General features: G+C 41.3%; 1 protein-coding gene across 5 annotated transcripts in view; it reads right to left on the bottom strand.

Moving 5' to 3' along the window:
• LOC140307378 (transcriptional enhancer factor TEF-3-like) overlaps window positions 1-4,884 on the bottom strand; it is a 31,604-nt gene extending 26,720 nt beyond the window's left edge. For 4 of the 5 annotated variants that reach the window (XM_072386236.1, XM_072386238.1, XM_072386237.1 and 1 more), the window contains exon 1: window positions 4,790-4,873. In XM_072386236.1, coding sequence (XP_072242337.1) covers window positions 4,790-4,796 — 7 coding nt within the window. In that variant the 5' untranslated portion in view covers window positions 4,797-4,873. Of the gene's footprint in view, window positions 1-4,789 lie in introns of all 5 variants that reach the window. The other variant, XM_072386240.1, reaches the window with a different exon arrangement.
• Window positions 4,885-14,359: the final 9,475 nt, after the last annotated feature.

Here is a 14,359-nt window from a genome sequence, read left to right as displayed (position 1 = left end):
AATGAAACAATGCCTAATTTTGCATAACAAAATTTTACATTTCACCAAAAAATAAATAAATAGGTAAGTAGATAAACAAAGAAATACATTCTGGATGAATATTTTATACATAACATCTGATTCCATATGTAAACAACACATTTCTGAGAACTTTGTACACAAAGATAAAACTCTCTTAACATAAACAACTGAGGGAGTTTCATTGTGTATAGAGTGCCAGTCGAAAGTTTGGGCTCCTGTTTAATTGTGTTCAAACCTTCGAGTTAAGCCATATGTCAGTTAAATTCAGTGTCTCACCTTTATGATTTTAGTAAATTGTAAGAACAAAATTAATTGCTATTGGAGTTTTATGAGTGTGAACCACATTACTGCTGTGAGATTATTTCACTGCTACAATCCATCTCCAGTTAAACATCTGCACAGGGTTATTTTTCTTTAGGCAGAGAAGTGAGTCTCGCTTATGGAAGGAAACCAACTAAACACAGAGGCCCCGGAGGCTTCCTCAAAGGTCAGATGTTCAAGGTGACTGGTGAATCTCTCACTTTAGTGCCAAAGTTTGGACCTGAGTGAGGACTCGATGCTGCTTTCCGTTGATCATTATATCCCAATCTTAATGAGACTGACTTGAGACAAAACTTATTTGCATCGGCGAACTAATTCGAACAACGGGTTGAAATGTTTCACAAGAGAATCTCAGTGGGAGCATGATTCATCGTGGATGTACTCATTGTTCGGAACAGGCAGAAAAATGTGCCACTACTGAGAGAAGCTGTCTTGACCTCATCCACTCCACTAACACCGTCACTGTTTTTTCTTTTTTTCATCCCATAGGAAGTCAGAGGCATCAAAATGTGAGAAAAGTGCTCCTCATACAGATGTTAGGAAATCTAATGTGTCTACTGTGACGAAACCAAACAGCTGCATGGGGCAATGCAAGAGTAAGTGCAGCTGAAAAAAAGAAAGAAAAAAAAAAGAAAGGACTGAATAGACATAAGATAATTAAAGTTGCCAAAGAGGCACATAAATCAAAATGGCAGATATATGGCAGCAAATAAACAGGGAGGATAACCACACGAGCTGTCAGCACGTGGGTGCAAGTTTGGGACTTTTCCTCCATTACTGCAACATGAGGCCCTTCAACCACAGGGCACATCTCTTGCTGAGAGCCACACAAGGCAGGAAATGTTTTCCTTGGCAGATGCATGTCAAATTACTACTGGAGCACATAACCACCTCAATATCCATGACACTGTCCCTAATAAGCCAGCTAATAGGTCTGTTGAGTAATGGGCGCAAGGGTGAGTGCACTGCATAGCATTATGGGAAAAATATGCGGGGCATACAAGTAGAATATGGGGTAAAAAACATTCCATTCAATTAAGAGTTTACGATGTAGAAGGTGATTTTGAGCACATTCCTTATTTTTGCTGCCTCGAGACTCAATATCAGATTGTTGAGCAAAGAATGGCATTCATTCCTCTCAAGGGAATTTAACATGAAATATGTCGCTTTCGGTCGACAGACACATATTTCTCTTTGTTTTGTCTATGAATCTGTATTTAGCCTGAAAAAGAAGACTCAATAACATTTCTAAATCCACCATGTCATCACTTCACAATTTCATGTACGCATTTAAAGATAATCTCAGCTGATATTTGATTTAGCTACCTGATTTAATACCGCCCATCAGCGCTTTAACAACATTAACAACGCTAAAGACCTTCAAAGTGGCTTAGCATTGATTCTGGTTGTTTGAATGACTTGAGTTGTTGGCCAGCAGTGGCCATAGGGATGGCGATAAAAGGGGAGCTGCAGGGCCTAAGAGGACTGTAAAGGAAGGGCTGCTGTGGCTGTTTGAGGCCGACGGGGTCAAAGCGGGCCATACACATGCTTAGTCCTGCCTTTTTCTCAAGTCATAAATACGGATTTGTCACAAGGCTGTCAGGCTGAACTCAGCGAGCAGCTGGAGGCGAACTGAAAGGCAGATGGACCAACTGACAGCCGACAAAGAGAAGAGGTTGCTCGAAAAGTACAAAGGGAACTGTCTGAGACAAAGAGATATGATGGCTGTAAATCAAAGACAGCACGAAGCAGGGAAGGTAACCAAGTCACAACCTCTACCTTTCTCCCTCTCAAACACAAGGGCAGGTGTGAGAGAGTTCTGCTGTGCCTCAAGGCCTTGTAAAACACTACATCCCACCTTAGTGTTTATTCGTTCACCACTTTGCCTCCCCTCCAGGCGCTCAAAGGGTAAACGTCTATTCTGGTTTAGGGTTACAGCCAAGCTGCCTTGAACCCCAGGCCTCCAAGCACACATGCCATTCCTGGCAAGCCGACGCGCTCCCTGGTGCACATCACCTGCCCCTGACCCCCACAGAGAGGAAGGGGTACCTCAGTGCCTTCCTTGTGAAAAAACTCACCAAAGTTGCCCATGCAACAGCCCCTCAGACCCCACCCTCCTTTGCCGTCCCTTCAACTATTATTACAGGCTTTATAAGGATTTAAGTGTTGATCTGGGGATGGCTATGACCTCAATAGATGGCTAAGCAAGGCTAGGCAAAGCTAACAGTTAAAGGAGCTGTCTGGCACAGTGACAAAGCAAGGCGATGACAGAGGCTGTCTGAAAGCACCACCGCCTCCATCCGCACTGTTTTCCACCAAGTAGATCCGCTATCAAACCATCACTACGGCCAAAGCATCTGTCACTAAACATCTTTCAGCAAAACGTTAAACGTAGTCACCTCACCTTCCCAACACCTGTTTGGAAAAGAAATCATCCAGCGAGTCACAAAGGACGTTACATTGCTGCTGGAAATCATTAGTTCAGGGTAGAATCAAAACTCCTCTCACAATGGTCCAGCTCCGATGTGGAAAATCTCAGCTTAATTTGAGATGGATTACTTGAGGCAAAACCCCATAAAATGCAGGAAGTGATTGACAATGAAAGTCATCCTTATCCATACTCACTTATGTTGTTTAAGATTTCAAATTCTAAATACATCTGTTCCTGATAGATCATAAACTGACATGCATGTTCTGTATATATTGCCCACAGAAGAACAAGAGATCAGAGTTAATGCGCCTTTTTTCATGTCGTACCCTCACAGCCTGTGTTTTGTGGAACCTAGTGGAGCCAACAGCTGCACAGGAAACAAGAGCGGTGTGAGCCATGAACACAAGAAGCGGAGATGAACATGTGTGTATAGATGAGACCATGTGAAACTTACTGTCCAGGGCATATTAAGTTCTTGCGGTTCATAGTTGATATGCTCATAGCCTGTTACATCTTTTCACGGCTTTGAATATAGCAGATAAATGCTTTCACAATTTAGATTTCTTCTCGAACAGCTTAATCAGTCTTTTTAGCTCATGTAGCCAATGAGCACAGATTTAGTCAAAATCAGATTTGTGCGCGTACGTCATAACACTTATACTGGATTATTAAAAGTTTACGTGAGGATGAAGTGCATCATGTTGGCAGTCGTGTGGACATATGTCTGTGTGTTTTATGTGGCTGCAGGAATGAAGAAAAAAAAAGATTCTATTCGGAAAAAGCATACAAACGACTGAATGATGTGTTTTAGATTAAAATAACAGACATTAAGACACATTAATTTCTCAACAACTAGATCACAGAGCGGGTACGAGGTCAAACATCTTGCCGTGCAAAGATGCTTCATATGAACCCACTGGAGAAGAGAGCTGTGAAAACGTTCACAGCAGATGAAACAGTCCGGTGGCTCTGTGCATGCAGCTGCACGCACTCATTTACTCTGCATAGGAGCCTGCTCAAGGATGACGTTAGGTTTCCTTTTACTCACATTGGTACATTCTAATCAGAAGGATTTTGAGCCTCCACATTTCTAGCCACAAGAACGTGGAACGCTTAAATCATTAAGAGGAGCTCTCTTGGTGACTGATTCAATGTTGATTAAATATTTTGAGGAGAACACATATAAAAGCTTTGGATTGTTAAAGGACGTGCTATTGCACAAAGATTGGCCAAACGCAGAGTTTCAAGGGATACAGCCCTCAACACCCTTGTAGCAAAAGAGTGAGAGATAACCGACGTGTGGAAATTTCTTTGTTCTCATTGTTTGATAGTTGTTAAGCAGAGTTCATTTGCCTACCTTCAACATTGGAAAAAAATCTCTTCAAGTGTTGAACTGTTCAGTGAACGGTTTGCTCAAAACATCTCACATCTTGAAAATGGTAAATATGCAAAAATACTATTTCAAATCTTTATAGCATTTAAAATGACCAGGTGTGGCTTGGTAATCTCTGAGTCAGCTAAATGTTTTCCTCAGGGTCTTTTCAACCACATGTAGCATTGAGCATCATCCATCTTCTGTTCTAGTCTGCCAAATGTAACTTCCCTCCAGCTCAATAGATCGGGTGGAGTGAAGTGTTGTGATTTAAACCTTTAGGACTGAAAGTTAAACATGCTGTTTCAGAATCACAGCACGACTGTCCAGCTCTTTGTATCTCTGAAGCAGGCTAAAAACTACTGAAACTTTCAATCAACTTCTGGGTTAATAAATTCTTTAGGATTTACTCTTACTGCTCATGTTACCCCAAAAGGGAGTTTTTTGGGGGTTTTTAAAAATAAAATTTTGAGCTTAGCTGATTTTTTTTTTTAAATTGACAGGTTACTGAGAGAGATTTGAGATGATCACCTCCTGACTTGAAAACTAAGACTTATCCCTAAACATGGTGTGCATGCCAACTTTATCACATCCCTTAAAAGGAAAAAGGCACACAGGTAGTATGACAATAAAGATGGGCGTACCGTACATCTTGCCCTCATCAGAGAGGATGATCTTCCTGCGGCCACAGGGTGGGTAGATGGCCAGGGCCTCCTGGAAGCTCTGCTCGATGTCGGGGCTCCACACACCCTCAGCATCGTTCTCCAGGGGTTTGTCAAGTCCATCCCCCAGCTCCTCACTCCCACCCCTGGGGGAGGGAGCCGGCACCCACTCCGCAGACGTGGTGGGGTTACACAAAGGGGACCACAGAGCGAAGGAAGGACGGTTTTGCGGCAAATGGCAGTGGAATGAGAGGGTAGCTTCTGCAGGGAGTACACCAGCGTGTATTAAAACCAGAGCTGCGATGAAAATGCTGATGATGAGTCTGGATGTAGCAGGACAGAGAAAGAGAAAGAAATTAGAATCTAAGTTGGTCTTAAATTGTATCTTGTAAGCTAAAGCGACCAACATTTTGTTGACTGCATATTACTTAACATCTAAAATGTACTTTTTTCACTCTCAGAAAGTTTTATAGTATAAATGTAAATGGAACCATGTGACCACCTGAGTTGGATAGCATACCTAGTTGTTACAGTAAGGCAGTTACAGGAACTGCACAATGATCACATGATCACATCAGCTTGACATCTGCTAACCCTGACCTGGAAAAAGCTCCTAAGTTCATCAAGAATGTTAGTGCCAACACAGACACAGACAAATAAAGAGGCACCTAGTGTTGGAGAAGGGGTGGGTGCACTGGAGAGGCCTGAGTTTGACAAATGAGAGGACACATTAAAGTTGGATTACCAACCTCAGACACACATATATCAACAATGATCACACAAGGACATTAAGGCTATGAGGTTTTACTTATTGATTGTTTTCTTTAACTGTGTGATTAAACCCTCAGCTGAAATTCTAGTTAATGTGTTGAGGCTTTGTTTTTGGTGGGAGAGCACTGCAATAACCAGAGGAGTAATTAAAAGGACATTCCATTATGAGAGACAAAACTGTCTGAACAGTGGTGAGGTCCACAGGGAGGGGTTACAGGAGACGTTTGACTCGCAACAGATTTGCATCCTGTTTTCTCTGCACTGGTTTGTTTAGAATATGCGCGCAGTGCTTCAACATCTGGGGGGAGAGAATGAGACAGCAGTGTGCTCCACCTCTTCCTATCAACAAATACCAGGAGGAAAAACTTAGGCAAAAAGGACACAATGATAGGACGCAGTGATGAAAGAATCGTCAGACTCATGAGTCAATACAGACAGAATTTTTCTTTGTCATGGACTGTTTTCCTGCCACAGTGAAACCCAGACAACAGCACGTCTATTTGAGCTAAGAAAGAGGAAAACAGCGACCATAAGGTCACTTCTAATCCCAAACATGAGCGTGACTGCAGCGATCTGGTGAACAAGTCGATGTGTCGCAGACAGTGAGTAAGAATCTAGGCAGTCCCCACCACCACCACTCGCACTTCCTTTGAGCCCCGATGTTCCACAGTGCTTCCTGAAAAAGCACCTCGCCTGCCGGCCATTCTACATTCATACATATACAGATGTAAACATAGCGATGTGCACGGACAAAATGAACTCATCACAACACAAACAAACACTAACAGAGCAACAAGAAATATTGACTGTACAGCAGGCAGGGCAAACACACACTTAGGGGCAAGTCTTTATAGACATGAGACATGTGTATATTTGTTATTTTGAATGTGATAAGTGGTAAGTTAAGTTAGATCGTGTTAGATTTAGTTTAAAGGGTTTAAAACAAAACACTGGCAGTCCTTTTTGGTGAAAAGAAAAGATGGATGCACTCCATATGCTACGCAGCCTCCTATTATTCAAAATAACAATCTTGGATAAAGACCGCTGGGAGGATTTCACTTGAATGTGATCAGAACACATAGTTCACTTTTACTGTAAAGCTAGTACTTTGTTGCATGCTAAACCTGCTAAAGTGGTTCCTCTCTGACAGCAAGCACAAACATTAAAATATCTCATCGTACTCGAGGCAATTTCCCGACAGGGAAAAGGCAGAGTTTTGCTCACCTATCAGAGATAACAACAACTATCAAAGAAATTAATAGACTTTTGATAGACATGCCAAGATCTACGTGGATATGAGACGTAGTTGTCAGCAGAGGGCGACTCCTCTGAAGATTTCTGATTATATCTGTAAATCTTTTCCTGAAGAGTTCATGGTCTCAGTCAGTATTTACAAATCTTCTTAAAAACAGTTTGTTTTGTAAATCATGAACCGATTTAGAGTAAAATACACATAAATATGTGTGTAATTTAGAGTGGGGCTACCTTTAGATCGCTATCTTATGGGTATTTTCTCAGGGTTCTACACTCACTCTTGACAGCAACCGATAAATTGTCAGGTTTCCATTCCCTAACAAAACAAATCTGAAGCAGTCTTTTGAAAATTCGCAAAAATAAATAAATAAATCAGAAACATTTCCATAGACTCGTCTGAAGTCAATAACATAGGCTGCATAGTGTTGTCAGAGGGTAGTGGTATAAGCTAAACTCTGAGTGTTTGTAAGTCATTAGAAGAAGCATTTGTCCAAACAGGAGGAATAAAATCAACATCTGCGGTGGACATCCACAAGAGGAAAGTGGAGAGTGCTGTACTTGAGGAATAACCTTTGTATCTGGGAATATCAGGGATCTTATATCATATCTAGGAAGACGCTGGTCAGTCGCATGAATCAATTGTTGGTCAGCTTAGATCAGAAACAGCTGGTGAGTCACGTCATCTCAATCTTTGCCTGGTCAGACATTATTCACACAGCTGTTCCCATTCCTCTTAATGTCTATGACGTCTTCTTCGCAAACAGACAAAAGTGTACACACAATTTTATTCATTAGTGAAAATTTTATTTTCAGTTTTTCATTTTTATCATTTCCACTGACGTTTCAAAATGTGGATCGAGATCAGTGATAGAAATGTGGCTACTATGATCCAAAGACTGGTGTGTGGAGTCATGTTCAACTTTTAGATATATTCATGGTTTAATGTTCGCTTAAAGTTTTTCATTAAACAAAAAAGAAAAACATCCAGTAGATTTACCTTATAATTATATTTACATTAGTAATTTATCAGATGCTTTTACCCATTGTGACATCCAAATGGAAAACATCTAAAATGTTTGAATAATATGGACTGACAATACACTCCAAGTGTGACACCATTCATATACAACTTGTAAACAGGTTAACTGATTCCTTCTATTTAAAGAACTTCTCCAAAGAATAGATAAATAAATAGATGAACAAACAAATAAAAAATAAAAATTATTCAGCCTAGCTGTGACTATTCATTGAAACAGACTGCCATTATGCCCAGTTTCATGTATTTTATGCACATTATATCTATTTTTTCTAAACAAATAAAACAAAAAAAATGTTGTTAGTTTTCTTTCATCCTTATCTAACTTAACTTTTCTGCCTGAAATCCCACACACACAACAACTCCAACAAGTTACAAATCTTATGTAAGCATTTCTGCTGCGCATTCCAGTAGCCCCTAATCCTCATCACAAGCCGATCAGCTACTCAACAATGAGCTATATTGGCTTTCCTAAAATCAAAACAAAGCACAGCTCTCTGAAATCAAAATGACCATGACACAAATATGACGTTTCCATTGTTTGTACAAATGATTTTAAAACAATTGCAAACGCCAACTCAGGGTGACTGCGGGTCACTTTGAGATTTGTGGCAGCCATAAACCATTAGTGTGTAGCTCTGTGCCTCACTGGAAGCGTCCAGGAGGTTAATTAAACTAAGCCTTGACTTAAAACAACCCCCCTCCACCTACTCTCCCACCAACATCCCCTTCATCGCTCACCCCTCCAACTCAGTCCCTCAAACAACCCAGCGTGGCCCCTGTTCTCTGGATTTGCTCAACGGGATAATCCCCCAGCTGGTGCTGCGGTCAAGGGGCTACATAACCCCAACGAGTAACCCCACAACCCCTCATCACAACTGCACACACACAGACCAAATAAGACAAACACATTAATACCGGTAGCTACAAATTATCAAGGAAAAAAAAAAAGTTGATGATGAGAAGATGTAGAAAAACTTTCTTTGCAGGTTCATACTGTATGCATGGCTAAACGAAACATACACACAAGCCTTTCCTCTGACAAGCACACGCAGAGGAAAAGTCACCAGAGGAGGCTACAGGTAGTTTAGCCTTTGTTCATCTTTGTCTGAAGGAGATCCTTTACATGGGCAACATCGCAAGTCTGTCAGCAAGCAGTGTCAATCCACCACTTGAGCGCTGACTGATATCTCTCAGCATGTACTTAATGTCTGTCTTGGAAATAGACACATTCATGGTTCCTGGGCGAGAAATATATATATATTCATTTAATTTCTTCATTTCAAATTTGTGAATGAATGCGATCCCTTATCTGCATCCCACCTGCTGAACATCAGAATATTGGGATTGTCAGCTGGAAGCATGCTGATGTTGGAATTTCGCCCCAAAGCAAAACTACAGACACATGTTTGTGTGGATAAAGTATGTGTCTGTGTTGTTAAAGATCTCCAGAAAAACTACACCTTTGCCATGTGTGAGTGTCTGGTAACGGGTCTGTGTGAGCACATGTTTAAAGTGGTTAAAATATCCACTAATCGGGCAGGGGATGTATTGCCAGGAAATATTTTGAAAATAAGACAGCAGTGTGGGATCAGGCTATGCAATGGCAACAAAGTCGCTGTGAGAGCCCGTGGTGACCAACCAGTTTGTTTTGTCGGGTTTTTGTTGAGAGCACGTGTTCTCTGGCGCTGAGTCCCACTGGGCTGAATCGGCAGGAGCCTCCCAGCTTCACACACAAACACACACACACACACAGGTATTCGAATTTTACATTTTAAATGATGGAGATTTATGTTCACAAAACAATGCAGAGACAAAAACCTTCTAAAATGCATTCACAAAGTGGGAAAAAAAGCACAACAAACAACTGCAGCATGACTACAGGGTAGCAGCCAAAGATTTTTGCCCCATATCTGTTATCCTGCTGTTTATTCTATTGATTATTCGTCAGATACAGTGACAGAGAATTATCACCCGATAACGGCAGTTCCCTTCAGCTCTACGCATTTCAGCTCTCTGCTTTAAAAACCCTGAGACTTGACTGTTTTGGTTCAGTCTGACAGCCTGCTGTTAACTGTAGTTTCCAGCTGCAGCAGCATACTGGCTCTAACACATACAGGTGCATAGTAATTAGAAACTAGAAAGGCTGGACTTTTAAATAATGAAAATAAACCAGCATTGCTAATCACATCAAATGTGTTAAGCTCTTGAGTAGCAAGAAGAAACTGTTGCATTGCTGCTGAACCAAACGGCTACCAGGTGTAAATGTGTCTGTATGTAATGCTATACAGTAATTCTGGACTTTTCCTTCCACTGAGTCATCCATATTTCACACAAAACCCACAACTCCAAAGAGTTGGAGGAAAAGAGAACAGAGGGTCCATGAGATCAGTCCCAGATAAACCATCAGACTGGCTATAATCGGTGGACAAAACCACCACACACTGCACAGAGCTGCGAGTGCTGTGCAGAAAAGGAGAGGAGGGAGGCGCGCCAAGTCTTTGTTCTACAAGGCTCATATCTGAGGCGTTATTCACTTTTCTCGTGCGAGCGCGGGAGGAATGATCGCTATGTGGGATGAGCACAGCAAAACAAAAAACAAAAAAAAAAAAAAAGGAACTCCTCCGCACATACACACAAACACTCCCAAACAGGACAAAACACTATTTTTTTCCCCCCTTCTTACTCACACACCTTCAGCACACTCATTTCCACTCATTCACCCACACAAACACATCCACCTCCAGGCCTCGCCACATCCACCCACGCACACGAACGCCACTGCGATGCCCGAACAACACAATCTACCAGTTACAATATATTTCATCTGTCTGAGGCAACAGCGAGCTCAGAGCCTTGAAAACAAAAGGCTCAAGGCCTGGAAAAAAAAAAAAAAACTCCTCTGGCTGTCACACACTTCAGAGGAAGCTCTGACAGGTGTGTTTTTAACCCCCACCCCTCGCCTCCATTCACTGTCACCCTGCTCCATTCCACCTGTTACTTCTCTGGAAAGCACACTCTCCTCAGCTGCCCAACAGGACGCCATACAATAGGCTTCTGTTAGTTGTCTTGAAGCCCGCTCAAAAATACACTCTCAACAAACACTATAACACACTGACATACAGTACTTACGTAATCCTAAGAAGGGTAACACAGTCATTTTTCAGACTTTTTTCAAAGAAAAACCAACATAACTTTATGGATTCAGCTTCATATTTGTGGATCTGTTGGCCTTGGTTGTCTGTTAAATGTCGCCTGACCTTTGGCTTTGTGAAGAAACGAGAAGCATTTTCTCACCCATTTAGTGACACAACTATCACTATGAAGTGATAATTCGAGTCGTCTTTAGTTGCAGCTCTACCCTGAAAGTTGCTTTGTTTTTCTTTGCTCTCAGACGTTTCTTTGGGACGCTCCACGGAGCGGCTTAACCGCACCACTCTGGCGCACCGCTTGTTGAAAGGTTATGCTCGTGGTTAACTTTCTAATCCAGCTTGGGAAGATTCCTAACCCCATAGAGCTGCCACACACGCGTCAGGTCCATTGTTAGCATTTCCAGTAAGAGTGCGGAGCCCGGGATCCTACTTAAGAAATAATGGCCGTTCTCTGTGTTTTATTTCTATACATGATGTTTATTGAGCTAATGTTGCTGATGCACGATGGTTGAATTTATAACTACTCTTATCAGTTAAGTCAACGGACAGGAGGGTTGAGATAAACCAGCACAAGCAATAACAGGGACATTTTAAAAAAAAACAACAGAATAATTCAGTTTGATGGATGATTAATTGTCATACAATTAATAGTGAATGATGACTCCATAGTGTCTTTCCATTTGTGTGCCACTATTATACTATAAGCCAACAAATAATATGATAATAACCTAAACTCTTGTTAAGAATAACATCAAAGTATTAGAAATGAATACAAGAACATAAAATATTTCTGCTTTACCTTTTAGGCTTCCTAAACAGAAACTGTAGAGAACAGGCATGAAGCAAAGATGATGTCACTAAGAGGCTGTAAATTTAATTAAACAGAGAAAAAATGTTTTAACCCAGCTGTATTCAAACAACCCTGCGAAGACCATTACAGCACTTATGTGGCAACGATCACGATATTCTCAAACCACCGCATTTCCAAAACTAATTGCGAAAGACCTCATCACAGAACACATGTTATATTATTATGACTAACAATTCTGTGCTGTGCAGCAGAGCAGTTAGACGTCAAAGTCTGCTGTCTCACACACAAACTCTCCGTCCCCTGCTCAGTGCAAGTGATTTCGCTTCAGCTCACGCTGTGCTGAATACAGATGCGAGGCCCTGTGGATAGTTTGTCACTTCATCTGATTGTCTTTCTAAGTGTCCATTAAGCGCGGTTGTTCTTTTTCGACTGCTTTTCAGCAGTTATGGGAATGGCCTCTTTCCCTACCTCCCCGCGCTCAGAATCTAGAGTAAGTAGTTTGTCAAAAAAAAAAAAAAAAAAGGAATAAAACATGGAAGCAAGCAAAGTTAAAGATTAGTTTGGCAGATTTTTTTTCTCTGTTTATATCACAGTTAAATCTGTGTCCTAAATCCTAAAGCCATAAGTCGTCTACTGAAAAATTTGACATCCAGAGCAAGGATCATATGTAAGAAACCGACCATAATTTTGAATGGAACATATTAAACCTGCATGGTAATGCCTAATAATATTGCCGTTAAGAAGATATTTAGGAACCAAATGTGTGGAAATAAACAGCAGAGTATCATCATGGAACTGTTTTTTAATACCGTATATTTCCCAAAAAACTGCCAGTGCACTTATTACTGTTACGACCATGACTACAAACACAAAGCAGGGATGTAAAATAAGAATTTACCTTCTCCTACTGATTAGCGCCCTGAGCCACAATGCAGATTAAGAGTTAGAAAGCAAATCATGTGATCATTGTACACACTTGAGTCAGTTATGAAACAACATGCTTTACGCCTTAGAGCATGGATGCTAAAAAAATCACTTCTAAGATTGTATTCAGAATAAATCAATTTGATGTTAAGGACAGGGCCGCTTTAGATAAGGAATAACTTTTAATGCTACAGTTATGTTGACTGTTTTGGGGTGCAGACCAAGCCTAACGCACCTGTAGCCTAATGCTTGTACATTATTTACAATTCTCTGCATACGCATTGAGCACTTTACTTCCAAATATCGCTTTAGGTATTTCACTCCACTTTGACTCTTACTTAAGGGTCTTCTTCCACTAATGACACGCTGCCTCTTCAAATCACACCTTTTAATGAACTTTAAACAGCAGTTCAACCGCGTCACAAACCGAGAGACGCGAAGGCAGCAGCCGCAGTCAGACCATCACTCCAATACGCAGCGCCTACTCACACTTGTTGAAGAGAAGGAGGGGGAGAGAAAGAAAGAAAAAAAAAACCCTGCGAATTAATCCCTGCGAGTTAATAAATAGACGGTTTTGAAAGGTCCCGGCGTAAAACTTTATCCGGACGGGCGCTAATGTTTGACCGCACGGCTGTGACGTTATTCCCGTAAAAAGCAGAGAAAAGATTCCGGCTCAGACGCAGGAAGTCGGAGCTGGCTCACTCCACAGCTGGAATTAAAAGAAAGGAAAGGGGGGGAAAAAAGAAGAAATGTAGGAATTCGTGCGAAGAAATGTGAGACATTTGAGGAATGTTATCTCCGGCAGTGAGTGAGAATTGATTCAGAGAGAGACGGCGGTGAAATACTGACTTCACAAGTTCATTAGTCAACACACTGAAAGTTCACAAGACACAGTTAAAATGTGAACGCGAGTCTTTTGGAAAGCACTTGCCTCAACTTACCTGCTGAGACTCTGTATGCGGCTTGGAAGGCAGGCAGACAGGTGGAGCAATATTAAATTCTAATAATAATAATAATAATAATAATAATAAAAAATACAAAAGTGACTGTGAGGTTTTTCTCTTTTTCTTTTTGTTTTCCCCCTCTTTGTTTGTTTTCTGCTGCCTCGTCTCCTTCCCGAAGCCGCTTGTTTGAAGCGAGAGGAGGGCAGGAATTTCAGGAATTAGCCGTGGTATGACATGAAGCCTGGAAAAAGCCAGAGAAAAAGACCAAGGGAGGGAAGGAGGGGAGGGAGGTCTGACCGGTCAAAGCGTAATGACGAAAAGAAGAGGGGGAGGAGGGGGAGGGCTCTGGATAGGAAAGGAAGCAAAGCGTAGGAAAGTGGGGGTGCAAAGGAAATCGCATCAAGAGTGCCTAATGATAATACAAATCCAGATGGAACCGTCTGTGACGTTAAGAGAATGGTGACACATTATTACAGGATTGTATGTAACTTATAATGAGTAACAGCCAATTGTGTTCGGATAAAAAGTTCATTTTTTACGCAGGCTATAGTTTATTTAAGTTTTTTTTTTTAAAGGGCGAACACTTATCCAAGTCAGAAAACGTTTAACGTTCTGGATTCAAGGTCTACTTGTATTTTTAATTAAAAGCCCTTATTGTGC

The sequence above is a fragment of the Leuresthes tenuis genome, unplaced genomic scaffold (assembly GCF_036924035.1).
Source record: "Leuresthes tenuis unplaced genomic scaffold, fLeuTen1.0.hap1 SCAF_5, whole genome shotgun sequence".
Classification (NCBI taxonomy): domain Eukaryota; kingdom Metazoa; phylum Chordata; class Actinopteri; order Atheriniformes; family Atherinopsidae; genus Leuresthes; species Leuresthes tenuis.
This window is presented reverse-complemented; position numbering and strand designations above follow the sequence as displayed.